Source organism: Alternaria viburni (genome assembly GCF_023758015.1).
Source record: "Alternaria viburni strain BMP 2772 chromosome Unknown scaffold_39, whole genome shotgun sequence".
Taxonomy (NCBI): domain Eukaryota; kingdom Fungi; phylum Ascomycota; class Dothideomycetes; order Pleosporales; family Pleosporaceae; genus Alternaria; species Alternaria viburni.
This window is the reverse complement of record NW_026055808.1, coordinates 80,541-107,696: the sequence shown is the minus strand read 5'-3', so window position 1 is coordinate 107,696 and position 27,156 is coordinate 80,541. Positions and strand designations below refer to the sequence as shown.

Here is a 27,156-nt window from a genome sequence, read left to right as displayed (position 1 = left end):
GTGAGTTGGAATCTTTCACACATCGTACCATTCAGCATTTATGACAAAAGACAAGCAAAACACGGAAGATACGGATCTCGACATGGCAAAGATCAAGTACATCAGACCCAGCAAAAGCCAGGAGAAAAAGGCTGCAGCACCACTTGTACCAGAACCAGAACCAGTACCAGACACAAGCGAAATGTCAGACGTGCCCTCAAACTTAGACCCAGAGTTGAATGACGATGATTTCAATTTCGCGGATGACGGAGATGAGGCAGAACAGCAGGAAGATGAGGCAATGATCGGGGAGGACGATGTCGAAGAGGATCTCATCGTACGCAAGACCCAACTTGGGGAAGGGGAGGAGACTGGCGGAGATGAGGACGGAAGAGAAGATGCACCTATGATCGACGATGACGATTCCGCCGACTCTAGCCACGAAGAGACCAAACAAGACCTACTAGATGAGATTTATAAAAACTGGGTTGGCGTTACCTTGAGAGATACCTTGCAGGAGAACGCCAAAGAGTCCTGGCTGAAAAGGAACACAAATCTTCGCGACACAGACTGGAATATCGAGACCTTGCGTGCTTTCCGTGACCTCTCCCGGCTCACGAAAAACGACCACGACAAGGCAAAAGCGGCAGTTGCCAAGAGGCTGGGCTGGAGGAAACATCGTGATAAATGGGAGAGAACTGGTGAGACACGCGAGGTCAAGGAACAAAGGCTGCGCGACGATGTCAATGCAATCTGTGCGGAGCTAAGAGCAGATGGACGAGGACCGGAAGACGATGACGGCGACGAAGGCGAAGGGGAAGACGACGAACCGAAGGAGGGTACTAAGAAGAAAGCAAAGAAGGCTACAAAGGGTAAAGAAGGAGCTGCTGGGCCCCAGCCCACGAGAACACCGAGAGCGAGAGCTGCGAAAGCAAGGAATGATGGGACCAGTTCAGCTCAACCCGGCAAGGCAGCCAAGCGACAGCCGCGCACCATGGTGGGAGAGGACAATGATGGGTTGAATACGTTAGGCGAAGCGGCAGATGACGAAGACTACGTGAATGGCAAGCCATCTAAGAAGCAAAAGAAAAATGACCAGCAAGTGGCTAGCAAACGTAATACCAGGGGGAATACAAGGGAACGGGAATTAGCTACCGAGCGACGACAACAAAGAGAAGAACGCCCATCTACCCGAGATAACCTCATCAGCTCCCTGCTAACCGAACTGTCTGAAGATGCCGAAGTTGAACAACAACCAGACTTCGACATCAGGACCCCGACGCAGCGACACAACGCCCTCAGACAAATCTACAGCAACTGGGGCATCACTTCATTGCTCGATTACTTAGGAGAAGACCTCCAGCGTTCAGCGGCCGTAAGAAGCGATAACGACATTAATCTGATCGTCATTACTCGAATCCTGCATCTATCCAACATGACCAATACGAGAGAGCAAGGTGCTGCGGTGAGACAAGAGTTCGCAAGACAGCTGAGCCGGTCCAAAAAGCACACCACAGACACCCTTCTTGCCGTCATTGCAAGAGTCACCGAACTGTATCGTCTAGCAGCACAATTGGCAAATAACACCCGTTTACCGTCAGCACAGACTCGAACTACCGCAGCCAACGTTCTAGCACAAGCCAGAGCAGATGGCACAGATAGAGCAGTACTACGCGACCCAGCGAGACCGAACACCGAACACCGCATCCCCCGTCCCGCCACAGAAGCAGAGCTACGAAGCTCATTAAGCGCCATGGACTTCCGAGACGCGAACACGTGGGTACTTCAATGCAGGCGCAGGCTAGCCTACCTACGCGGCATCGGTGTGTCTAGCGATGAAGATGAGTCGCAGTTGGAAAACGCGATTGGGCTGCGAGATCGTATCGAGGGGGCTATGGATGTTGATCGTTTGAGGGACCGTATACAGGAAGGACGGAGGAGAGAGGAGATGGATGGGGAAGGCGCGGAGGAACGGAGTGGTGAGGGGGTACGGGCAGAGGGTGCGAATGAGCAGGGTGAACAGAGAGCTCCGGTGAAGGTTGCGGGCGATGGGGAGGCTGAGGCGCAGGGTGGAGAGCGGGGACAGGAGGGAGAAGGGGATGATGTAGAGGGTGGTGGGGGAGCCCAGGCAGACGGGCAAGGCGATGGCAATGAGAAGGGTGAAGGGGCCGAGATCGGCAGTGGAGGCGAGAAGGAGACGGAGCAATAGGGTAGCAGACGTGCGCATCCATACTGCCTGATAGTTTATTCTTATGTCAGTGTCTTCTAGCTGAACTAGTACAACTCCATGATCTGTCTAGATCTGTCCGAGACACATGTGGAAAGAATATCAAGACTCTCATATACTTGTCCCAACACTGAACGGTGTGATGCCATACCTAGATACACTTGTTTATCGCGATGCCATCTGGCAACGATGTTCTCGAGGAGGCGAAGCATCTTCGAAATGCGATTGCTTGGATTCTAGATTGCTCTACGAGAACCTAGTACCAACTGAATGCCGTTCAGGTTTGAGAGATGAAAGAACGAGTTTGTTTGGATGCAAACGATGGAATAAGATGGAGCTGCGAGGGCTTATATATAGCCAAAGAGAGTCGTGAACCAAGAATGTAGTTCACTCCGTCCATAAGATAACTGCAATTGTTCACCTATCTTATCATTCAATCTCTATGGGAAAAGAGAAGCAAAACACGGAAGAAACGGATCTCACAATGTTGCCGAAAGGGAAAACCAAGTTCACTCGCTCGCTACGAGAAGAGAACAGAGAACGAAGACATAGGCAACAGAACGATACTAACGAGAACGCCGGCGATGAGGTACCCGTTGCACCCACTGTACTCACTGCGCCAGCTGCACCGGCGGCACCAGCCACATCTGATGCGGATCCTGATACCAGGGAAGATAGCGTGATGGTTGATGATGAGGCGGAGGAGGCAGTAGAAGATGGCGTACAGATGCCGCACCGCGAACTTAACCCTGAAGACGAAGAAGAGCTGCGAAACTACTTGACTGAACTAGACGACGAAGTAGCTGTACCGGCGACTGCGAGTGATCCTCCGCCTCCCCCTCCTGTGGGTAATGCAGCTGCGCCGGTGATCGCACCTGTCCCGGCCCCTGCTCTAACGGACGCTCAACGAGTAAGACAAGAGACGAATGCCATGGCTAGGAATTGGGGTCCACGGTTCAGTACCCTGAGCGGCTGCATACCGGCAAATACATGGCTCAAAGGTCAAACGAAGAACTTGACTGAACACACATGCGAACCAGCTACCCTTAAGCAACTGCGGGAGTTATCCGACGCAACTCCTAATCTCGGCAAAGAAGTCAGAAAGAAAATTGAGTCGCGCTGGAACACGAGAAAGTCAAAGACTGGCGATATAGGTAGTACGCCGGCTGAGAAACAGAAGAGCCTGCGCGATGATTTGGAGAGGATACTAAAGGAGTACGAGAAGCAGGCCGAAGCTCAGGGCAAAGGCAAGAAGAGATCTGCAGGAGATGACGGTAAAGAGATGTCTGAGCGCAGGAAAACCTTGAGGCATAGCGCAAAGCCGAACTACAACGACCTAGCCCCTCACCGCCTACATCAAGACGACGACGACGACTCTGGCTCAGGTTCCAGTATTATACTCCACGACGGCCCAGCCCCGAAGAAGGCAGACGATGGCGGAAAGGCAGCGGCAAGCGCAAAGCAGAACGGCAAAGCACCAGCGACTGGAACAGCAAACAACGCCACGCAAGCCGCAGTACTCACCGAATTACAGAGAGGCCGGGCACTCAGTGACATCTATATCAACTGGAACATCTACCAGTTGCATCTCGACTTCCCTCGAGGCCTCTTTCCAGCCAACATAACGAGCGATACGGCTATCGACCTCAGACTCGTCGCACGATTGCTTGACCTTTCCAACCTTCACGATGATTCTCGGCAGGCTTTTGCTCTTATGGAACGGATCAGGACTCACTTGATGCAGAGTTTTGTAAGGGCGAGAAGTACGGATGAAGCCCTTGCTTTCCTCGCACAGTTTGATAGGCCGACGCATGCCGCAGTACCGATACCAGGAGGACCTACGGCAAGGACGACTACGGCAAATGCAAGCGGTGGGCCATCGATCAGAGAACTGGGGCGAGGTCCTCCTCCGCCCCCACTGGGCACCGGGAGACGTAGCGCCTTGGACATGATCGGAGGGTCCTTTGGAGATGATAGCCCGCGTGGACAGCCGATGGTACTCAACGCAGAAGAAAGAGAGCGCAGGCGCCGAGACCGCGAACTTCAACCTCCAACTGCGTTGACAAACCAATCCTTCCGAGCTTCGCAAGCTGCGACACAGCCTGCTGCACAACCAGGACTATCGCGTTTCGAAGGCGGTGTCCTGACTATAGGAACGAACTGGACGCTTCGTCGTGCTCTCAACGACAGTAGGCAAGCTGATCAACGCATTCATTCGGCCCGCCGTAGATACGAGCAGGCCGTTCTCAATGGACAGTCCGTTCAGGATCAAGCTGCGCTGCTGATGGGAGTAGAAGCAGCTAGAAGAGTGAGTGACGAGGCGTATGCGAGGACGGACGAGTTACAGGGACGCTGGGCAGGAGCACCATCGAGACGAAGTATGATGGGTGATGGTCCAGGGGGTCTTTCCGGTGGCTCTGGATTGGGACGCAGCACGCAGGCTGAGGGTGCTGGTGAGGAAGGAGACGGAGAGATACAGCAGGGAGGAGATGGAGGAGAGAATGGCGGAGGGAACGCTGGAGGGAATGGTGGAGAAGGTAGAGTGAAACGCAAGAGTAAGACGAACGAAAAGGAGAAGGAGAAGAAGTAGCGGAACACGACGTGGTCAGTGTCTAGCGAATGTTGATAGAGCTATTGTTTCTCATATCACCAGCTGCCACATTCGCGTCTTCCCATGCCATTGGTAACGATGCCAGCAACACACCGGCACACTCCAATGTATCATTATTCAGATATTCGCTTGCTCCGCTGAACACTAGTACTGCTTTGGAAACCTTTGTGGCGATGTCTTTCAAAGATCAAAGAGCGTGCTTGCTTGAACACAAACATTGGAATAAGATGGAAATGCGCGGGTTATCTTAAAGAGAGGAGAGCTGTGATTTGGAAATACAGTTCAAGCAACTCTCAAGACATCACCAACGCAATGCCCCCAAAGACGCCCAACCTCAAAGGAGCTGAACCCCCTGGAGACACCCAAGCCGAAGCCCAGGAACGAACACAGGCGATCGCCACCATTATCGCTAACTGGGGCCAGGCTTTCTCTACCATGACAAGTTGGATGCACGCCGACACTTGGCTCCAGGGCAGTACGGAGAAAATGACAGAGTTCACCTGCGACATGACGACTATACGCGCGTTCCGAGATTTGTCGATCAATCATCCAAACCAAGGCCAGGAAGTCAAAGACCAAATCGAGCAGTACTACATTCGTAGATACCACGGCTCAGGGCCCATAGGTAACACTAAGGAAAAAAAGATGGGTTATATCTGCGAGGATTTGCAGAAATTGCTCGGGAACAACTTCATAGACCAAGCAAAGTTCAAAGTCAACAACACGAAGAAGAGACCAGCAGCGGGAAAAGGGCCTGGGAAGAAACAGGCTGCCAGGAAGAAGACAAAGAAAAACAACACTACCGCCAGCAACGATCAGGATGAAGATCACACGATCACATCCGAGGTAGAGGAAGAAGACACGGTCGTTCCCGAATCAGACGAAGCAGAAGATGATGAGCCTCCTGCGGCACCCAACCCTAAGCCTGCAACCAAACCAGTCAATGATGGAGCGGTAAATGAGTTCAGACGAAGACTAAGATCGCACGGAAAGGACGAAGTAGAGAAGGGAGCACAGCAGACAGGAAAGGAAGGGAGCAACGCAAGCGAAGCAGACGACGACACTTCAAGCATCTTCAGCGAAGCACCCGAAGCCCAGACCATACATACGCGAGAAGATAAAGACGCGGCACTCAGTCAGATATACTCTAACTGGGGCATCCATTCTCTCCACCGCGACTTCCCAGCTATACTACGCGGAGGCGACCTTGATGCTCCGGAGGATACAGGTATTGAGGATGTGATCATCGAGCTGCTTCGTGACTTGTCCGAACGTTTTCCTACCAAAAGACAAGGCAAGAAGATCAGCGAGGAACTGGAGATGCGCTGCAAGAGAATGAAACGGTACAGTCTCAAGGCTATTCATCAAGCTATCACTGCTACTGCTAGGAGCTGGGTATCAGAATCAGAATCAGAAGAGGACTGGCCAGGACTATCAGGCGATAAAGGCGATGCGAATGAGCGAGGTCCCCAACCGGAGGCAGGTGATGCGAATGACCAAGCGCTCCAGTCAGAGGCAGCACCACCAGCACCACTCGCGGCACGGCCAGACAAACAACGACGGTACGCCGCACGGAGCGATGAAGCATCTTTCGAAATGCAAGCAGCCTGGGATGCAGTGGTAGTTGCTGAAGCGGCGGTCAGAGTAGCGCAAGCCCAGCGTGTCCGCGCTGCTCTCGAAAGTGAGACTGCACACCAGCAAGCAATTCGCCAGTTGAGGGTTACCGAAGAACAGCTTCGTGTTGCTGAGGGATACGCGCTGGCGAGAAGTCTAGGAAGACCGCAGAGAGTAGGCAAGACGGCTGGGCCGGGGGAGGAGGAGCGCACTCAGAGACGGAGTGGTGATGGCGGAGGTGTAGTGGGAGAGCGAGAGCAGCGTCGTGGAGGAGGAGTCGGAGAGAATGGAGATGTCGAAGTGAATGTCGGGGAAGGAGATGGCAATGGAGAAGGTGATGAGGAAGGAAGAGTGGCCTAGAGCAGGGAAATATTGTCGTCCAATCGCCTCGCGGATATCGTGCGAAGCGCTCCTCCCTATCTAAAGATCTGTGGACTAGAATGTCAAGACGTTGTTATACACTTACGTTTCACATGCCATATTAGCAAGTCAGAATGAAGAGACGAGATGCTTTCGCTACGTATACTTCGTCATACATGAGTGTCCACGCGACAGCTAGTCGTCAGTCAACGCCGCCAGAACTGTTTCATGACGACAATACCCATGCTATGCAACTGCTGCGCGTGACCACTGGTCCGCGCTTGCGTAGACCAAAGAAATCTTCCTGCAAACAGTGTTCCTTGTCCACCAACAGCGCAAGCTTCACGTATCGTATCGTATCCAGAACAAGGCCATAGCCACGGATGTACAGCCATCAGGCTAGTGACGCGGAGCGCCTGCCATATCCACGTCCTCCATATCTGCCGAAACCGGTGTGGGGATGCCGAAAGAAGTACTAGACTGGCGAGTCCGAGAACCGACGTCCAACGTGGAGGATGAGCTGTCACCACCGTACCTCCTCTGCTGGAGATCGCGGAGGATCTTCTGGCCTTGGAGAAGAGAGTCGCGTTGTCCGACAAGCTCCATACGTTGGTTGAAGCGATGAGAGGATTCCGAGAGGAGGCGCTTGGCGTTTTCGTAACCTGAATCGAAGCAATTAGCATATGCAGTCTCCCGTCTAGATAATGGCAACTTACCTTCATGGCCCTCATTCAGACCAAGACCATTCTCAAGCTCGTCGCGGAGTTGAGTGCGGAGCTGCTTGTAGAACTTGGATTCTATTCGCATACATACCGCATCGTGAAAGCGGCGCACGGCGAGCATGTAGTAGGTAGTGACCTGAGCGACAACGCCTCGCTCGACGAGGTAAGGCTCATGGTTAAATACCTCCATAGCCCTGACATCTTTCTTCAACCTCTCTTCTTCAGCAGGACTCATTGGCTTGCCTGTGCGCTGCGCTCTGCTGTTCTTGTACTTTGTGAAGCGATATTTGAAGCGAGCTTGTTGGTAGTTTTCTAAGACGGCCTCCTTCTCACATTCGAAGATATCGTTGTGAAATATGTATGGCCCTTCCTTCTCGTCGTTGAGGCTCTCGTTAGCCATGGTAGTGCGCTGCTGGTCGAAGTTGGTTGCTAGCATCTCTTCAACGATCTTCCATGCGGTCTGATGGAAAGTTGAGCCTTGCCATTTCTTGAAGTGTTGGGTGAACAGTGTTCTCATTTGATCCTTAATCTGCTTTTCGAAAGCATCGAAGAACTTCGCAAGCGGCTGGTCCCAGTGTTCAAGCGTGCTGAGCATGAGGTTATCGACCACTCGTGGCTCGATCTGGCCTGGTACCTTCGACTGGGAGTGTTCGGACAAGTATTCAGTGACTTCGTCGAGAACGAACTTCTTCTTCAAGCCACGGAAGTCTGTAATCATTGGTTGTTCTTCCGGCGGTTTGGGCAGACCTCGCTTCGGTGTCTTGACTGGAGAAAGCCCCGGCGTGCCGTCGATCTTGCGCTTCTTGGTAGGTGTCTCGGGATTGTTGCGCGCTGCAGACTCACTATCTTCGCTGTGCTCTCCGTCATCGTATTCGTCATCGTCGTCGTCTAGCGAAATAGCTTTATTCGCAGAACTTCCTGGCTGAGAGTCTAGTACGTCTGCATAAACGCTTGCGTCTCGACGTCCACCCGTCGCCATTGTGGGCTTCATACTGACTAGCGCATCGAAGAAAGCGTTTTGCAGAAGCCTCCACTTGTTACGCCATTCCTTGCATGGGAATTCGGCTTCGAGCTCTTTACGAACCCCCTGTGAGAAGTCGAGCACGACGTCAGAGATGATTCGTGACGCGTTGTGGTTGGGAGGTTCAGGGAACTGTTGCAGACGAGCTTCCACTACAGCAAGCCGAGTATCGATCTCATGCTCGATGACTGGGAGCTTCTTCGTTATCTGGTCGGCAAGCTTCCCCGAAAGGAAACTCTGGAGATTGAGAGTTCCGAAGCGGTGTGCATAATCTTTGAAGGTTGTAGACCACGGATCTTCTCCGCTGAAGAAGTGATGCTCTTGCAACCGAGCCTCTTGATGTGTAAGGCCTTTGTTAAGTTCATCCTGTGCTGGGTTCTTCACAACGAAGTAACCGTGCCCTAGCGCGAACCGTTTCTGATCGAAGACTTCCATTAGTTTGTCGTGACGTGATCCCTTCGGCAGGCAGTCGGGTTTGGTGAGTACGCCTGGAAGCGGCGTTAGCAAAAGAAGTTATAGACGATGATTTTACATACCAATGCATCTGTCAGTAGCCTTCATACTACGCGCGATGCCAGCAGCGGTTGAATTGGCGATATCAGTCGCTAGCGAGCAGGTGACTAGTATGAGAGACTCGGCGTCTTTGACGTAGTCCACAACTACGTCACGAACAAACTGGATGAGATACGCTTCTTCTTCAATGTCGGCTTGGTTGATGAGACCAGGAAGATCGTAGAAACTTAAAGACGGTGAACCCGGCTGAGTGATGGAGATGCATACAATGTTCGGACTGAACTTGCATTTGTGATGTTCTCCAAGTGCGGCAAGACTCGGAAGCAAGAATTCATGGTAGTCAACGCGGGGACTAATAGTGGCCAGTTGTGCGCGGCGAATGATGTGCTCCAGGTTCTCAGGATTGTCGGTATCAGCGAAGAAAGCGTCGTTAGGCTGTGGTAACTGTATCCAACCGGGAAAGCGACGTTCGTGGCTTGGACCTGCAGGCTTGCCATCGTAGCCGAAATTACGTCGAAGTGTTACGCTCGCGCTCCAGCCCGCGCGCGGATCATCGGAGGACTCCAGCTTGATGAGAAGAGGGCATCGGGTGCAAGTGTCATCGGCTCTCGGAGTCTTGATACCAGAGATGGCTTCAATCACTGAAGACTTTCCTGTGGATTGTTCGCCTAAGGATGTCAGCGAACAAAACCTTTGTATTATCTATAATTTGGTGACTTACCTAGCACGATGCACTTGGGCAGGGGAATGTCGTAGCGTTGCAAGCCTAAGGCCTCTAGTCGGCCAATTGTCGCAATGGCCTCCTTCACATGGATAGTAAGCGGATCGATTTCTCTAGAAGCAGGTGTGTGGATTGGATGTGTTGAGTCTAGATTATTGTTAGCTGAATAAAATCTTGTTGTGCTGGCGCTTTACTCACCATCTTGCCCAACCAGGTGAAGCGGCTCGAGGCCCTCACTCAGACGCGATACGTCGTCACGCGCGGGGTGAGTGGCTGACGAAGGCATGTGCGGATTGCTTTGAGCGTCGACAATAGCGGTACCTTCGAGCGGTGCGTCCGCAATGGTGCCATCGTCGCTAGGTGAGACTGGTCGCTTTACAGCCTCCTTACGTGTGCGGCCTCGAGTAGCACCCACCATATTGAGAAGTTGTACAGAAAGTCAAGTGGTGTAGTGGTAAGAGGTAAGTAGGTGTGTGTGGTAGCAAAGTTGATAACAACGAGAGCGCGAGCGCCAAGACTTGACTCTAGGCAGCAAATCCGAGGTGACACAGACTCCAAAGCAGGGTCCAAGAGCAGTACGCAAATGGAAACCATTGGACGAGCGTAGAATCCCCAGGACGAGAGGGCAGGAATGTCGTAGTGAGCGCGAGTCTGATACCACTTCTGAAGCGGTGAGCGGTGAATGCATGATACGCATGAGCTCAACTTGCAGCGAGGAGAAGACATGAGTTGGATGGACGACAGATGCTTGTACTTTACCTGCATGTAGGTCTGAGAACTCTGTCGGAAAATCATCTCTTTTGTACGTGGTCTGAGAGTGATGTCCAGGTCACACTCTCACCTCGGAAGCGATGCACACGTCCCCGTAAACGCAGTACAGAGAATTGATGCTGAAGATATAGAATCGATGACAGTCAGAGTTGATGGACAAGCTGGAAAATCATTGCGGGAGAAGGAGGCGGACAGAGGAGAACCGTCACACAGATATCGAATAGCTGCTCCTATCACAATAGACGTAGCACGCCAACCAAGAAAAGAACTAAACAGGCCTGCAGCCTACATCAACTTAAACCCCTACAAGATAGGTAACTTGGCGTTAATGTAGGCTCTAGACCTGTTCAGCTTTTTTCTTATATGAGATGGTAGTAGACTTCGCGACGAATTGGTCTGGATGTTACAGTATAGATTCATTGGACGTGCACAGTCGCAAGCGATGGGTGCTGCGCGGAGGAGCGATTCGTAGCTGCATTGTTCGACAGAGCTGCTATGGCTGACAAATGACAGAGAAAGTAGCATCTGACTCCATAAAAGCGAAAAGTTGATGCCGCATAGATGGTTCTGATGGTGAGTGACGAGACATGGAAGGAGGTTTGACGGCAGAAGTGGTCGCGCCAGTCCCGAAGATTTACCGCTAGCGCCAAAGCAGCAAGGGTCCTCAAGAAATTCCATCGAAGCACATCGTCACCGGTGGCTACCGTCCGACCACGAGCTCGCCCACGCCTCGCCTCACCCCCGGAATCGCCCAAAACACATCATCCTCTCTAATAATACATAATGGATCATTCGCGCGATCCCTGTCCCTGGGTCATTCTCAATGACTTTGGCGGTGCCTTTGCCATGGGTGTATGTCCCCACCAGCGCTGCATCTCTGGCCCGTATACTAATACCGCATTAGGCTGTCGGAGGAGCAGTATGGCATGGTGTGAAGGGTGTAAGTATCTTTCCAACCTCATAAAGACCCGCGCTTACAATCTGCAGTTCCGTAACTCACCCTACGGCGAGCGACGCATCGGCGCCATCACAGCGATCAAAGCCCGCGCGCCTGTTCTCGGCGGCAACTTCGGAGTCTGGGGAGGACTTTTCAACACATACGACTGCGCAGTCAAGGGAATACGGAAGAAGGAGGACCCGTGGAACGCCATCATCGCAGGATTCTTCACAGGTGGCTCGCTCGCAGTACGAGGAGGATACAGGTCGATGCGAAACGGCGCGATATCATGTGCTATTCTGCTGGCTGTCATCGAGGGTGTCTCAATTGGCTTCAACCGCATGATGGCCGACAACACAAGGCTCGATGCGCCCCCACCACCACCAGCCGACGTGGGTGCACCATCTGGCGGCGGCGGCATGGCTGTGGCCGCGTAAAACGTTTTCGATTCACGATTTATACCTCTTCAGAGCGAACCGTTATCAGGCCACAGGCGGGCAGCGACATGTCTGGGCAAGCGGTGTTTTTGGGTTGTTTGGCATATACCGCAGGTTTCTGCAGCGGGCGGCGTTCACACTCTCCTCAGCTTTGTGCTATACCTGTATCATATACGCGACACGACTTGTACAACATCTGGAGGCGTCTCTAGACGGAAGCCTGAGTGTGCGGAATTCAGAAGATACGACACATCTCAATGTCCATCAGCTATTGCGCACCCAATCCATTGAATCCGAGCTTACCGCAATAGTCTAAACTCAAAACCCGCCTAAAATAACTTGATGACATCATCAGACCCACTCCTCAGTAAACAATCCTCTGAGCTTCCCCAGCATCCTGCGGCGTTTGGGACACTGCGAATGCCTCGAAGGCTAAAACGCACGCGTGGGGAAGTCACTGAACGGAGTCTGCTATAGCTGCAGGTTGATGCTAGCTCCTTCGAGTCGGCGTGGCTGACGGCCTTGAGCATTGACCGCCTTTTTTACCCTGGAAATACTGCACTTGCCGCTTCATTCGATGTCTTCACCTCAACCCACGATGCTGCCTCCACACGCGCCAGAATCACGAATCCCATCTCCTCCATCTCATAGTCCTTATGTTTTGCACTCGACTATTCAATAACACCAATACGATATACGACATTTCTTCCCAGACGCGAATATGGCACCTTCCAAAGATTTTGATCTATCCAAAGCCATCCAATCAGAGCTCACCTGCATCTTTCCAAGGTCCTTGAAACAACATGTCACCACTATCATGACCAACTGGCACCTCGAATTCGCCAAAGACTGCATTCCACGTCCATTATGGCCCCAGGACCTTTTCCCTCAATGGGGTGCCGACATCATTATGCTTTTAAGCGAGATCTCATCACTACCTGGCGCTACTCTCCCAGACTTCACAAGGAGACTGAAGGAAGTTGTAAAGATGCGTCAACAGAAGAACAAGTCGGCGGCTGGCAGATCGAGCCGGGCCAAAGCTGTAGATCTGAAAGCCGTCTTGAAACAATATGAAAGAGATGCCGAGGAGATGGGAGCTGGGCTAGCCAGCCCGGAGTCAGACGCGAAGGAAAAGAAAGGTGGCCGCACAACCCGGAATACCCGTATACAGGTGCCGAAAACACCTGTCAACAACGACGACGACGACGAGGAAGAGGAGGAAGAAGGCTCGTCCGAGCCCCTCGCGGGTGGAAAATACCAGTACCTCTCCGGCGTGCGACCTGTCAAAGTCAACCTGAACCCCGATGCATCCGCTGTGAAGAAGCCAACGCGACCCAAACCACCACCAAGAGGCAAGAGACGGAAAGCAAATGAAGATGCAATGCCAGATCCTCTGGCAGTCGAACTCCCAACCTTAGTGCATCAAGACCCCGACCCCCGGGTGCCTGATGACACTGGTTTCCTCTCAGATCTTGAAGGCAATGAGGCGAGGGAGAAGAGCAGGAAGAGGAAGAAGCGGCTTTCGAGGCTGGAGCAGCAAAGAATTAGGGAACCGCACTGGCAGCTGGATAACGATAACATTACCCTTGATGTTCCGGCCCCGACGCAACCGCCCGGTATTTCTGCTGCAGAAGACGAAGGAGAGGGTGCGACCATACCCGACGCACACGATGACGAAGACCTGGCTTTGAACAACGCGGAAAATCCGGCACCGGATAGTGAAACGCACGAACCGATAGATGCGACAGAAGAAGCCGAAATCGAAGCCATGAACCTACTCGCCTCTCTGCCCGAACTTCCGACGAATGCGACAGCAACGGAGAAGCGTGAATTAGAAGAACTGAAGTTGAGCATGGAGCAGCGCATATGGCGAATCAAGATCTTGAGGATAGAAGAGCGGGTCCAGAATGAGGCGCTGGCCAAGCGCGAAACGGAAGGTGAGGAAGAGCAGAGTGGGGATCCTGAGGAGAACGCTGGTAGACGCGGCAGGGTTTCGAGAAAAGAAGAGAGGGTGCGGAACAAGGGGCGGGCTAGACGAGAAGCAAAGAGTGGGGATGGTGGTGCTGTGGAGAGCGATACGAGCAGAGGGGGGAGGGTGTTGAGGACGCGCAGGGGGAAGTAGGGCATAGATGCGAGGGGCACATGACACGGATGGATACTCTGGGATAGTATTCTATTGTCACATCAGATGGGGAGGCCACTGTCTAGCGCTTTGGAGTATACGCGCCTGCTCTTCTGACTGCGACCGGCGCGAGTGCGCAATCCGAGTTTACCGTCGCTACCATGGGCCCTGGTACATACATTGGTTGCTATCCACTTCATCCACTGGTACCGTAATGACCTTTAACGATGACAAGCCATAGATGCGAGGCACATTAGTCACTGATAAGGTAGCGTGGAGAACACCTTGGTTGCTAACCATTCCATCTACTGGTACTGTAATGAGGTCTAACGACGGTAAGCCACTCATAGGCTCCGCAATCACAACGTTACCAGACCAAAGAGAATACAGATAAAATTCGCGTAGCTATCTACCTTCAGACTTTCTTTGATCAACAGGCGTCCTTTGCTTCCACCTTTCAACCTGCAACACAGCTTCGCGACGATATTGCGCTAAACAGTATGGCACACCAGTGAGTAACTATGACTCTGCTTCAGATATGGCAGCTGAGAAGACTCGAGACGCGACCCAGATCCATTCTACAAGACCAATCCTTCTGATAGCTACGATGACCCTCAAGAGGAAGAGTACCACGACTATCTCAGAGAGTGTGTGACACAATTTCCTTATCGTCAAGACACATGCTAACACAACTCAGCGCAAGCGCATGGCTAGAAGACTACCGCGGGCGTGAAGAATTTCTAGCTTATGTACCAAGGCTAAAAGGCAAATTCAAATTTGCCACGGCGTCAGAATGCGAAACCTTCGAGGCAGCGGACCGCAGCCTCTCGAACATCCTCGCCCGACTTCCAGCCGAAGTCGACGAACGCATTATGATCCAAGAAGGCCCGCATTGCCGTGCGTTCTTCCAGAGTATACGGGATCGTTTACCAAAGGAGCTTCGTGAGATGGTTTTCGAAAACATCTTTCAGGGCACATATGTCTTGTTGAAAGCGGATGATGCCGAAGCCGAGAACTCCGACGCCAATAACTCCGACGACACGCCACCCTGTGTGAAGGCAGACATCGGAAGGCATTATCCTTATAGCTATCTGCTTAAGCCAGGATATATACACGACTCTGCGATAAGAAATGAGCTTATTGAAGCATGGTTCCGGACGTCAAACTTCATCGTCACGGATGCCGCACTCATTCGCCCCTTCTTGGAAAAGTACCCATGGAGCGCTGGCATTGATCCAGTGCAACTCATCAGACGAGTCGAATTGAAGGCAAAACCCCTAGAAGCCCCATTAATGCGCGAGGCCATCTGCAAAGATCTGGACTCTCTCAAATGTCTCAACCCGGGCACAACCATCACGATTATCGTGGATTGGCCCCCTAGATTGCCTTTTCTGCGGGAGATCGAGAATCGCGCAGCGTCTCTATTCCCAGTGTCGCTGCGTATGAGAAGTATGGGATACAAGATGATAATTCAACCGTGGTGTTGCCGTAAGATTGTGGTAGAACGAGGGAACCGTCGGGTGGAGGCATGGTTGAGGGAGAATGAGTGATTTCTGCGGTCTATATGAGTTTGAAAGAGTAGTTCAGGCTTACGTACAGGCGATGTAGACTTCTAGCTTCGATATTGGATTGTCACAGTTATCTGGCTTTTTCTTTGGATAGAGTGGAGCTCTTATCCGTCCGTACCATCCCAGAAAACATCGCGTGCTCAGCTTGAAACTACGTACCGGGCAGTTACAATGATTTCTTTACATCCTTGTTGGCTCTCAAATCATGACACTACATCCATGGCCATCCATAACGCTGTTCCGGAAGCGATAGCAGTACCTAAGTAGAGAAAGCGGGTAGATGGGGCGTACGTCCGCAAGAACCCGGGCGCATCAAACCCATGGTATCCTTCAGCCGTGATTGCTCTACCGCTGCTGTTTTATGGCGCGCCCTGTTTTCTACCACCACTAAAATGAACGATAAGGAGTGGATGAATGAGTAAGAAAACGGCAAAACCAGACCCCTGATGCGGCTCTCCGAGCGATACCGGATACCGGGGTTCACTACTTAAACTCTCATTTTCCGCACTTTCTACAGCTGCACTCGTGCATCAACTTGAGTCCTGCTAACAAGTCTAGGGCCGAAAGATGCAAGAAATTGCTACAAATCACTATGTTACCGCGGGTAATATAACCCACCAGTAAGTTACTGTAAAAGCCTTTTAGATCTTGATGGCTAACGAACGAAAAGAGCCAACGTAGGGTTCTCGCATTCTTCGGATTTTTCAGATACGGAGATGTCTGATGTCTCAGACGCTGAGTATAATGAGTTTCTAGAAGATAATCATGTGCCTTCGGATGAGGAGGACAATGAGATGTCAGTCGACGAAGAAGACGAGGTCTCGGAAGATGAAGATGATGAGGCCTCAGACGATGAAGAGGATGAGAACTCGGAAGATGGAGACTCAGAAGATGAAGACGATAGGCTTCCACAAGAGAAATGCGGGCTTTCGAAGGACCAATACGCTGCGCTTCTAAGAGATGAGCACGACGGGCTTCTAGAAGAGTCCGGTGAGCTCCAAGGCGAGGAAGATGGTGCAATTCTAGACGGAGAAGCCGCTGAAGCTGCTTGGCCTACTTGTTGCGCATACCTCAATGAGTGCGTATCAGGGTGTCACCATGGATGTTATGGTTGTTAACGTTTCGTAGCGCGACGACAGAACTGAGAGGCTCTCAGAAGATTTGGACTGCTCTTCATTCATCAGCCTACCACAGTCCAACAGGACATGCCACAAAAGCGGATATCGACGCTTTCCATGAAGCTAAGTGCGATCGGATACGATACGCCTATCGTCGTTCAATCCTCCAGCACATGCAAGATTTCTGGCCTCGAGAGCTTCGCGATATGGTGTATGAATACCTCTTCGAAGACGTGTATGAGAATCTAGCGGCGCGGAAATATAAGGTCGGTAATCTTGCTCCCTTCCGCCGAGACCTTGGGGTAAATTTCAGACTTTTCGCTGCGGATACTCAAATCAAACAAGAGCTAGCTAAAGCATGGTACGAAGCGACGAGGTTCTCTACCGAAGATGCCAGCACCATCGATTCTTGCCTCTCTCAGCTCGAATGGAGTGCTGCTCTAGTGGGTAAGCCACTTGACTTGGTCCTAAACGTCGAAATCTACATACCTGTTCTATACGCCCGAGACACTGCCGAAGAGATCCTCGACTTGCAAAGGCTTGGGTCCCTATTCCAGCTCAAAGAACGTTCGACCATTACGATCACTCTGGAAGGACACAACAACGAATCCAGATCCTTAGACGTGATTCGCACCGACGCGGAAGATTACGCGCAGAAAGTAGAGTGGTTGTTTTGGCCATTGGCATGCCTGAGACGTGCGGGATATAAGGTCATAGTAGCACCAATGTGGAACCGGACAGTCGTGTTTGGACCAGAGGACCTCACCTTGGAAAGAGTGACAACGATAATCCAAGCGGCTTTTCTTGAGTGGGATCCTTGATGGATTAGGGAAGTCTAGACCAGTTCTAAAGTTGCTTTTCGGGAATACTTCATTGATGCAACGATCCTGCGTCTATACCAATCGATCATCTCCTATAGATGGCTGAGTTCTCGGGGCCTTGCAGCTTCAGGTACCCGCAGAGCCGAAAGGTTTTGCTGTTGTGAGTATGGTGAGGGGCTCGCTGAACTTCGTCGCGTTAGGCCTAGGAATTCCGCTCAAAATGTATGCTGTTAGCAGCCTAATGGCACAAGATGACGCGTTTTGCAATTAGAGTGATGAACCTCCGTGGGCGTGGATGCTTCCCGACAAAGGTTCAAGTGGCGGGGCTTGCGCTAGCTCTGGAGAGTGCTAGCGGGTAAGTTTTGCCGAGGCACGATAGCGCCAGGGTTTCACTCTCGAAACGCGTCACATCTTCACTCACGTGCATCCTCCCGCCGTTCCCCGCGCACTCGTAATCGGACATCCTAGCAACATCTGTTGCAAGCAAGCAATGTTACAGAAATGTATCTTGCGCACTCTAGTGACTCCCAACATGGGGGCAGCACGACTCCTACGAAGACCACTCCGGCTGCGTCGCTTGAGCTTCGCGACACCCATAACTACTTAGGGAGTACACGCCAGCCAAGCTAACATTCTATCTCCAACGCGTAGCTATGTTTAAACAAAGGCTGAAGCCTCATACCCAGTATGTTACAGTATCCATGTAGCAACTCCAGACGGTGGTTCCGACGCGTCTGGGTGCGGCTTGTTTTGCGCAATCGTTTCATCTCCGGCTTCACGATCAGGATGCGTTTCAAGTTTCTACTCAAAAGTTCAAGACATTCTTATACAAAAACGAAACTGTAACCCATACTGTTCTTTTGCTCCTGTATCTTCACATTCCCGGAATACCGAATCCACTTACAAAGCACAGCCTATCATCATGAAGTCAGCTATTAGCCTGAGCTTGCTGGGAAGCGCGCTCGCACTATCGAACGAGAAAGTCGGCTTTGTTGCGCAACAACCTCTCATACAAGACGCATGCCCATCAAATCACCTACTTGACAACGGCAAATGCCTACCTTTGGCATATGGCAACTCACCAGCATCAGTAGCATTCCAGTCCAATACCTCCGACCCCTCGCCTCACACAAACTCTTTAGAAGACGCCCGCGCGTTAGCTTCCCAAACAGAAAACTTCCCCTGGACATTCTGGCCAGAATGTTTCACCAACGAAAAAGTCGCAGAGCCCTACTGCGTCTTCAGCAAACAAGACTTCGCATCGGGGAGAGGCATCTTCATCGTCACCGCACGTACCTTCGCCTACGCCATGCTGCAACACGACGCATTCAAGCGCCCAGAAACCCTCGAGCGCATCAACCGTTACGAGAACCCACCATTCTACCAGCATGAATTCCCTGGAAAAGGAAGAGGACTGGTCGCCAACAAGACCCTTCAGCGAGGCGACGAGATCTTCGCTTCCACACCCATTCTTATCACAGACCCCGATCTATACGACCTACCTGAATCCGAGCGCCTTGCGCTGCTGCATCGCGGTATCGACACGCTTCCGAAGTCGACGCAATCCTTGTTCTGGGAGCTCATGGGTCACACTCCCGATGCGGATGAGATAGACGACCGCATCACGACCAACAACTTTGAAGTCGCCATCGACGGCATCTCGCAATCTGCGCTCTTCCCCGAGATCGCGATGCTGAACCACGACTGCCGACCAAATGCCGCGTATTTCTTCGATGAAAAGACGCTGACGCACTACGTCCACGCCATCCGACCCATCTACCCCGGCGAGGAAATCACAATAACATACATCAACAACGAGCTACCGCGCGCACGGCGCATGCGCGGTTTGGAAAAGAACTGGGGCTTCAGATGTTCCTGCTCCACATGCACTGCCCATGCTTCTTTGGTGGCGGAATCGGATTCGAGGCTCGAACATATTGCGACTATTCAGCAGGACGTTCTCAGTGACTGGACGGAATCTTCTGCTGCCACTCCGGCAACGGCAGAGCTTCTCATCAGCTTGTACCAGCAAGAGCGTCTCGATGCTAGTCTCGCGACGGCGTATCAACATGCCGCGGAGACATATAGTAGTTTTGGGATGAAGTGGGAGGCGGTGCGGTATGCGCGGTTGAGTGTAGAGATGAGCATGCTAGACAAGGGCTGGAACGACAAGGACACCGCCGTAATGCAGAAAATGGTTGCCGACCCGACAATGACATGGAGTTGGAAGAAGAGGGTCGGAGCGAAGAGCGGATGTAGCTGTGGAAAGTCTCATTGAAGTATAGTAGGAAGAGAAATAGTGGTATGATAAGATACAGTCTAATTAAAAATAGATGAAGACATGTACAGTATTCAATGTTCTACAAAGAAGAGGAAAAGATGCAAAGTGCGAAAAGACTAGTTCTGCTCGATCAGTGCACCACGAACGCGAGTGTTGTACACGTTATTGCACTTGGTGCTCGCGTCCGCTGCGGAGATCTCACCCTTCTCGCCAGCGCAGTTACCGCTCGACTTCCTCTTACCGGCATCGCAAAGCGCAACACCAGCAGCAGGTACAGAGCCCTTGAGGAGATCAGGCGACTCGATGATCGTAGCAGCCATACCGCCAACAAGATGGAAATCGATGTGGCAATGGAAGAACCACACACCGGGGTTATCAGCCTTGAAGCGAATGACTGCGTAGCCGAAAGCAGGTACAACGAAACCATCGCGCTTGAGGGGTACGCGGGGAAGCGAACTCTCATCGCCGTTCCAGACTCCGAGACCCGTGGCGACGACTTGGAAGACGTGGCCGTGGAGATGCATGGGGTGGGGGTACATGTGCGGGTTGTGCATGACGATCTGGACGATTTCGCCGGACTTGATAACCCAGGGGTTGATGCCGGGGCCGTAGGTGGCGGGGTCCATGCTGCCGGTTGTCAAAGCGGTGTAGAGGGTAGGCACTTGAGGAGGAACCCAGGGCTGGGCGTTGAGAGGAGTGCGGGTACCGACGCCCTCGAAGTAGGTCTGGTTGGTGGTGAACTCGATGTGGTTGTCGACGGGGCCCATAAGTCTCTGGCCATCAAGCGGCTTCATGGTGAAGTCGTTGAGGATGGTTTGGGGTGGGGGCGTCCACTCGGGCTCGAGGAAGATGCCGTCGATTTCGTCGGAGATGCTGTCGATGATGTCGTCGATCTCGCCGAAGATGTCGTCGTAGACTACTTCTCCAATTACCGTTCGTTCCTCTGCTGAGGGGGCGCCGTTGGTCAACATGTCTGTCATCATCTGCGCAATCCAGTTGGAGGATCCTTTGGGGTCCTTCTTTCCTTGCACAATTACACCATAGCTTTGGCCGGCGCAAATGATGATCGTCTCTGCCTCCTGGGGCTGCGTCTGGACACCGTCAATCTCAACTACGCTCAGCGTGTAGTTTGCGATGTGGAAGCGAGCGCATGCGACAGCGGCGGTGTTGACGATACGAAGAAGGTACCTCTTGTTCTTAGCGATCTTGAGGTCAAAAGGCTTGGCGGCATCGTTGAAGAGGAAAGAGTCGGGCGAGTCGAAGTTGGCGTTTGTGTTGTCGGGGCTCATATAAGCCTCGATCATCTCGGGCATGGGGCGGTGGTACCTGATTACTGTGAGTTCGCGCGCGTGAAAAAGGCTGAGTTTACTTACCAGTCCGACATGGAAAGGTACACCTGTTTATCGATGTTCAAGCTCGCCTCCCAAGCTCTGTCGTGCACAATCATCTTGCCACGCAGACCATCGGGATATTGACCTTTCTCGTGCGCATGGTACCAATGCGTGCCAGCAGGGTTCGCGATAAAGGTGTAGGTGAACGACGATCCAGGTTGAATAGGGCACTGAGTAACTCCACTGGGACCGTCGTAGTTTTGTGTTCCCTTTTGCCATATGCCGTGGAAATGGAGTGCGGTGGTTTGATCCGGAAGGCTGTTGTGAACCGTCACCTGAACGGTATCACCTTCATCGCATTCTATGGTAGGAATTGGCCACTCTCCATTGATGCCAATAACCTGTCTCTCGAAGCCATCAGGCGCAGCCTACAGTGAGTTAGTGTTGTCATTTGGTGTCAACAGGTAGATTAGAGTACTCACAGTCACGTAGCCAACCTCGAAGTCATAAGTGACAGTCTTTGCACAAGCTACTCCAGCGTACACCGCCAACAAGAGTGCCTGAGATAGACCCAACATGTTGCTCAACAAGTAACGAATGAAATATAAAGAGTGAATATCTGGCTGAAGAAGCAGCGCTCTCGAGAGTTTAAGTATGAATGTATGCTTTTCATGGAAATGACTGACGTTGTTGGCCCGTTCGACTATGCTCTAATCGCTCCGATCAGATATGAACGCGTATTCAATATTTCGAAGCTCTCAACCCTTGCACGATGGGCCAAGATCAACGGCTTTGAACAGACCGCCCTTCCAGAAGGGGTAGAATGCGTCTGCGTGCCAGCACCCGATACGCGCAAAAGAACCATGTTGCACAGATGCAACAAGGGTCCGACCATGTCCACGCGAGTAGCGGGCTGCAACGCGGGAATGGTTTGATCGTTTTGATCACTGTGGAGGTATAAAGCTTGACGATACCGAGGCCAGCTATTGGCTCACATGGGGTGTTCGCACGATCAAGAATACCCACATGCACATGCAAGGAGCGACAGATGCCAATTGGAACCCCGTCCGAAACGCTGTCTCGCGTGCTGGGCTGGAAAAGAATGGAAGACACAAGTGGCGTGCATCTCAATGCTTCTATGATGGCTTGCCTAGACTAGGAACAGGTTAGCGTGGTGCGGTTGAGGCAAAAAACGATGGTGATCTTTCGGAAACTTTGGTATACCATGTACCGACAGTCGGACATGTGTGGGAGAGCCGATGTGGTACAGCATGTCCCATGCAGACGCCACGCGAAGGTAAAATTGCAGTGTTTAGTATGCGACGTGTGCTCTTGTTCGCTCTAGCAAGACAATATCCTTTTCACAGTCTGCTATTATGTGCGTAAGTGTGATCGAGACTGACGAATGCTCGGGCTGCTCGGTGTTGACATTGGAGATTCTGACAGGCACCAGGTGCCATTGTAAAGAGTGCATGCTGCGACGTCCAGCTTGTGCCGCTCATCCCGTGGTCGTGGTACCAGACGTCTTATATCCGGAACTAAAGCTGTGCAATCCTGCCAGCAATTGCTGCACTCCATGTACTGCCGTTAGAGCCTTGAAAACAACAGTAGGTGGAAAGCCAGGCATGCAGATTCATCTTGCGCATTCTCTAGCGTATGCCAATCTTGCGCCTGCAATTTATTAATTGGAGGGTAGTTGTTAAACAGTAATCCCCTTCAGGGGTCGCATCCCTTTCACCTTTTACCTTCCATTGATGCGACTGTTACTCGCATGCAGCGGAGGGAAGCATCGTGACATGTGACGTGATCGCGCGATGAACCGCCCATCCCGAAGTCGTCTCCAAATAGCTTGACCTTGTGCGGATGGAATTGATGATGCAGGCAGCACGTTGACTTCGACTCGCCGGAGGACGCTGTTCGCGCAGCATCGACGCTGAATCAGGACCGGCACTTTTCCGTGGCTTCTTTGTTGAGATGCTGGGACCTTCGATCCATTCGTGCGCGTAAGTGTCAATCGCGATCTTTCGGTGTCGCGCGACGGTGAGCGAGCGCTGCAAAAAAGAGCTGGGATGCGAGACCTATGTACGCACGGCCGCTCCAGATTGTCGGAGATGCGGATGCCGAAGCGCCGGGCGGCTTCTCGTGTTCCATCGCTGAGGCCGCGTCCACGGTCCATCGCAACACCCTCATCGAGCGCATCACGATTCGTCCGATACATTGTCCAGAGCTGGCTGTTCAATTTCAGTATCGCGTGCGCCATGGTTTCTGAACTACCTTCTACTTCTCTCGTGGTTACTGATGGTGACGGCAAGCACGGCGCTGCCCCAGCATGAACTCCCACACTTGTCCCTTCTAGATGCTAATGAGCATAAAGGGGTAGAGATAATGGGGCTCACAGTTCATCGCGCGTAAGAGGACGACTACTCAAGCGCATGTATCATGGCTGTGCAAAGCTTGTTGGTTGTGAACGAGCAAACGAGGAGGAACCGTCCATCGACCGAAGACCGAGTAACCGGAACGATGAGGTGCCAAGCCCTATAAAACACGAGGAACCAACTGGATACCGCTAAAAAATAATCCTTATCGATTCATAATTCGTCGGACTCCTTGGAGGCTTGACAACTCACCGTGTCTCTGCGGTGCGGTGGCCTAAAGTTCCTCCGCAGATTGCGTCAAAACGTCAGCATGGCGCTGGCGGTATGCCTCTGAGGTCCACAAAGCTGGGCAGAACAACAGTCGAATATACACCACTACTACTGCAGTCTCTGTCTTTCGCGCTGTAGCGACTGGCGCATTACTTGCTGTATGCTTGGCATACTCGGTGTTGTCTTTCGCAGCTATCGTGTCGCGCGAGCCCGTGTCCAAGATACTCGATTGGTCCACACCATCACATCACCTACGTAGATGATGTGGAGATGCGGATGAAGATGCGTATATACGCAAACACGTCCGGTGAAATAAGTTCATCACCAACATCTGCTCAGCCCACAGTACATGACGCACCCAATCATACCCACTTTCGGAAGTCTTGGCTACCGAAGCGATGCCACTAAACCTATCCTGGGGCAATCCGCGAAACAATGATGACTTAGAACGTGGCTTGCAAGAGAAGGCATCCTGCATGTGCTTGTCAGATTTCGCATCCTTGGCTATTCTAGGACTAGCAAACGGGTCGTTAAGATACGCGTAGCCCGCACTGCCTCAGGCTGGGGCTATACTTGCGCCATGTATGGATTCGGTGCATGGTGCGAAACACCATCTCACCTGTATCTCCGACTGTTGGCTATAAGGTAAGGGATCACCCGTCGTTTAACAGGTCATCATCACAAACCACCGCATCTACCTCCATCTTCTCCAGAGATCACTTATCTCGATCGCTTTCGGAGTATTCCACCCCTATCGCAACGACCCTCCAGCTTCCAAGAACCCTTGACGATGCCCGAACAAGTAGCTGTCCCTCAGTGGTGCGTCGAAGTTGGCCCTGAATGTCCCGTAGAGGGTACACTATACGGCTACTACCCCAGTATCGAAGCCAATGCTTTCTTCGCGGCGTTCTTCGGCCTCTGCCTGGTCATCAACCTGGGGCTGGGTATTCGATACAAGACGTGGACCTACATGGTAAGTTATTCCTCGACTCGGCAGGACGCATCTAACACCCGATAGATTGCTCTCTGTCTAGGCTGCTTGGGCGAGCTTGTCGGATACATCGGACGCATCCTCTTGTACAACAACCCTTACGACGAGACCGGCTTCCAGATGCAGATCTGCTGCTTGATTATCTCCCCCGCCTTCGTTTCGGCTGGAATATACGTCACGCTCAAGCACATCGTCATTAACTTCGGACAATCGTGGTCACGCTTGTCGCCAGTGTGGTACACGCGCATCTTCATTACCGGCGACATCTTCTCGCTCGTTCTCCAGGGTGCCGGTGGTGGCATTGCTGCTACAGCAGATAGCGGCTCGGATTTGCAGGATCTCGGAACAAATCTCATGGTGGCCGGTGTCGTCCTCCAGGTCGTTGTTCTGTCCATCTTCGGCGCCCTTCTCGTCGAGTACACCATCCGCACCTACCACCGCCGCGATCAACTCTCTTCTGGAGCAATGACGCTCTTCCGCAAGACATCGTTCCGATGCTTCATCTTCGCCATCATAGTCGGCTTCTTGGGTATCTACATTCGATGCATCTACCGTATTCCGGAACTCACCGATGGCTGGGGCAGCGAGCTCATGCGCGATGAGACGGACTTTATCATCTTGGAAGGTGCCATGATCGTCATGAGTGTGTTGGTGCTTACCGTATTCCATCCTGGGTACTGCTTCCCAGCGCTTGGTAACACGATTGGCAAGAACAGGGCGAGTCGGGGCAAGAGTATGGACACCACATCATCAGATAACGATATGGTATTGGGTCGGGTTTAGAAACCCTGAGTGTCTGGATTACGGGTTTGCCTTCAATGTGCCATGGCATAGCGCTTTCTTTTGTCAGTTGAGGACCTTAGACACGGAGACATAGAGTGACGGATATACCGGGGGATTTTATATGTCGAGCAAGGAGTCCAGGAGCTTCTGAGGCGTACTCGCCCGTTGCTAGTATCGCAATTCATCTTACATATCACCTCGTCGTGTATCCACATTTTTGAACACTTATTCTCGCGTACGAAGTTCGTTACGAAGTTCACTGCCTAGACCCCGCAGATGGACCCTGCCCATCCTGACCAGGAAGCATGCTCCCTAGTTGATGTTGAGGCACAGCTAAATAGTACCTAGACTTCATATGCAGCTGTCGCTGGCGACAGATTGGCGGGCGGCGCCGGAGGCCGAGATTTCGGCGGAGGGCGAACCGAGGTGGATCCAAGATGAGGCTATCTTGGTGTGGGTATGCGATTTGCGAATTCCATGGCCCTAGGAGGTCTGGCTCGTACCCTTTTCGTGAAGGTGTTTCGGCATGTGCACTCCGTTGGCGAATCGGCAAGACTGGCAGTACAGATCGTGGCTCGCATTCTCACACTTTTCCGTTTTTGAAGCCGTGGCTGGGGCAACTCGTTACGAGAATCACGTGTTGAAGTTTTCGGATTTTGCTCTCATCAGATATGATTCTCCAATGCAACGGCAGTTGAAAGAGGTAAAGTTTGTCGACATATAGTTAGCAAAGCCGTGCACATACCATATCAGTCGTTCTATATTCCGAGTGCTGACTGCGGACTCGAAAAAATGAGGCGGTTCGGCCTGAAACTCCGGACCTTACATAGCAAGCAAAAGAGGACGCACGAATGTCGCAGTGCTACAGGTACCCGTTCCCGTTGATGGTGTTGCGATCTTCGTGCAATACCACGACAACCAACGCATGTCGATTCCACCCAACTTGCCGATGCATGTAGCCAGTAGCATCCGTCGGACATTTTTTGCAACGCGATGTGGTCTAGGCTCCGGATTTGCCATCGTGGCACCTCAAAGCAATCCTGGAGTTCAGTCTGCCCAGTGACGTCAATCACGCATGTTGTATTTGAACCTCGTCCGCCAGCTCTTCCGAGGCGCATTGCGATTTTGCCTTTCTTCTCAATGTACGGTCGGCGACATGGAGAGCCCACCAGGCAGGACCGATGGCGACGCTGCTCTACCGACCTGACTGCCGCGCCCGTTGGCGTATATGCATGGTATGCCTACTAAGGTCAAGAGAAGGTTGTTTGGGAGACGCTGTGGATGGCACGACGTCACACTTCGATGCGAGATATTTCTCGGCTGCAATGGGCCAGCCTAGCAGTCAGCACGACACGCACCGCCACCTCCACTCCACCACACCTGTTACTACACGCCGTCCAATCATGACCAGTCTTCACCCACACCTCAGACGGTCGTTTGAGGCTCTCGAAGGGTTAGGGAGCCTGGAACCCCGTTGAATGCTAGCGAGCAAATACATCTGGACCCGAACCGCCGCACGTGTGCCGCCGAAGCTAGCCAATCTATCCGTCTGGAACGTAGCCTCGGTTTCCACCCTCATGCAC

At 52.2% G+C, this 27,156-nt stretch overlaps 11 protein-coding genes across 11 annotated transcripts; 9 read left to right on the top strand and 2 right to left on the bottom strand.

The window, feature by feature from the left end:
• Positions 1-40: 40 nt before the first annotated feature.
• On the top strand, positions 41-2,188 carry J4E79_011262 (uncharacterized protein; the record flags this gene model as incomplete). The annotated part of the gene is made up of 1 exon (XM_049360093.1): positions 41-2,188. One exon carries the CDS (start codon positions 41-43, stop codon positions 2,186-2,188), a length of 2,148 nt encoding a protein of 715 aa, XP_049205451.1.
• A 460-nt stretch (positions 2,189-2,648) lies between these two features.
• J4E79_011261 (uncharacterized protein) lies at positions 2,649-4,796 on the top strand (the record flags this gene model as incomplete). The annotated part of the gene is made up of 1 exon (XM_049360092.1): positions 2,649-4,796. One exon carries the CDS (start codon positions 2,649-2,651, stop codon positions 4,794-4,796), a length of 2,148 nt encoding a protein of 715 aa, XP_049205450.1.
• Positions 4,797-5,129: 333 nt separating this feature from the next.
• Positions 5,130-6,791, top strand: J4E79_011260 (uncharacterized protein; the record flags this gene model as incomplete). Its single annotated transcript, XM_049360091.1, has 1 exon — positions 5,130-6,791. The coding sequence occupies one exon, from the start codon at positions 5,130-5,132 to the stop codon at positions 6,789-6,791; it is 1,662 nt and encodes a 553-aa protein (XP_049205449.1).
• Positions 6,792-7,190: 399 nt separating this feature from the next.
• On the bottom strand, positions 7,191-10,186 carry J4E79_011259 (uncharacterized protein; the record flags this gene model as incomplete). The annotated part of the gene is made up of 5 exons (XM_049360090.1): positions 7,191-7,453; positions 7,508-9,022; positions 9,071-9,715; positions 9,769-9,915; positions 9,967-10,186. The coding sequence occupies 5 exons, from the start codon at positions 10,184-10,186 to the stop codon at positions 7,191-7,193; spliced, it is 2,790 nt and encodes a 929-aa protein (XP_049205448.1).
• Positions 10,187-11,322: 1,136 nt separating this feature from the next.
• TIM17 (translocase of the inner membrane) lies at positions 11,323-11,913 on the top strand (the record flags this gene model as incomplete). Its single annotated transcript, XM_049360089.1, has 3 exons — positions 11,323-11,391; positions 11,444-11,479; positions 11,527-11,913. The coding sequence occupies 3 exons, from the start codon at positions 11,323-11,325 to the stop codon at positions 11,911-11,913; spliced, it is 492 nt and encodes a 163-aa protein (XP_049205447.1).
• A 721-nt stretch (positions 11,914-12,634) lies between these two features.
• J4E79_011257 (uncharacterized protein) lies at positions 12,635-14,035 on the top strand (the record flags this gene model as incomplete). Its single annotated transcript, XM_049360088.1, has 1 exon — positions 12,635-14,035. The coding sequence occupies one exon, from the start codon at positions 12,635-12,637 to the stop codon at positions 14,033-14,035; it is 1,401 nt and encodes a 466-aa protein (XP_049205446.1).
• A 161-nt stretch (positions 14,036-14,196) lies between these two features.
• On the top strand, positions 14,197-15,585 carry J4E79_011256 (uncharacterized protein; the record flags this gene model as incomplete). The annotated part of the gene is made up of 3 exons (XM_049360087.1): positions 14,197-14,206; positions 14,607-14,682; positions 14,733-15,585. The coding sequence occupies 3 exons, from the start codon at positions 14,197-14,199 to the stop codon at positions 15,583-15,585; spliced, it is 939 nt and encodes a 312-aa protein (XP_049205445.1).
• Positions 15,586-16,319: 734 nt separating this feature from the next.
• Positions 16,320-17,542, top strand: J4E79_011255 (uncharacterized protein; the record flags this gene model as incomplete). Its single annotated transcript, XM_049360086.1, has 2 exons — positions 16,320-16,681; positions 16,732-17,542. The coding sequence occupies 2 exons, from the start codon at positions 16,320-16,322 to the stop codon at positions 17,540-17,542; spliced, it is 1,173 nt and encodes a 390-aa protein (XP_049205444.1).
• A 922-nt stretch (positions 17,543-18,464) lies between these two features.
• J4E79_011254 (uncharacterized protein) lies at positions 18,465-19,820 on the top strand (the record flags this gene model as incomplete). Its single annotated transcript, XM_049360085.1, has 1 exon — positions 18,465-19,820. One exon carries the CDS (start codon positions 18,465-18,467, stop codon positions 19,818-19,820), a length of 1,356 nt encoding a protein of 451 aa, XP_049205443.1.
• Positions 19,821-19,939: 119 nt separating this feature from the next.
• J4E79_011253 (uncharacterized protein) lies at positions 19,940-21,732 on the bottom strand (the record flags this gene model as incomplete). Its single annotated transcript, XM_049360084.1, has 3 exons — positions 19,940-21,149; positions 21,197-21,582; positions 21,637-21,732. The coding sequence occupies 3 exons, from the start codon at positions 21,730-21,732 to the stop codon at positions 19,940-19,942; spliced, it is 1,692 nt and encodes a 563-aa protein (XP_049205442.1).
• A 2,857-nt stretch (positions 21,733-24,589) lies between these two features.
• J4E79_011252 (uncharacterized protein) lies at positions 24,590-25,573 on the top strand (the record flags this gene model as incomplete). Its single annotated transcript, XM_049360083.1, has 2 exons — positions 24,590-24,772; positions 24,818-25,573. 2 exons carry the CDS (start codon positions 24,590-24,592, stop codon positions 25,571-25,573), a joined length of 939 nt encoding a protein of 312 aa, XP_049205441.1.
• Positions 25,574-27,156: the final 1,583 nt, after the last annotated feature.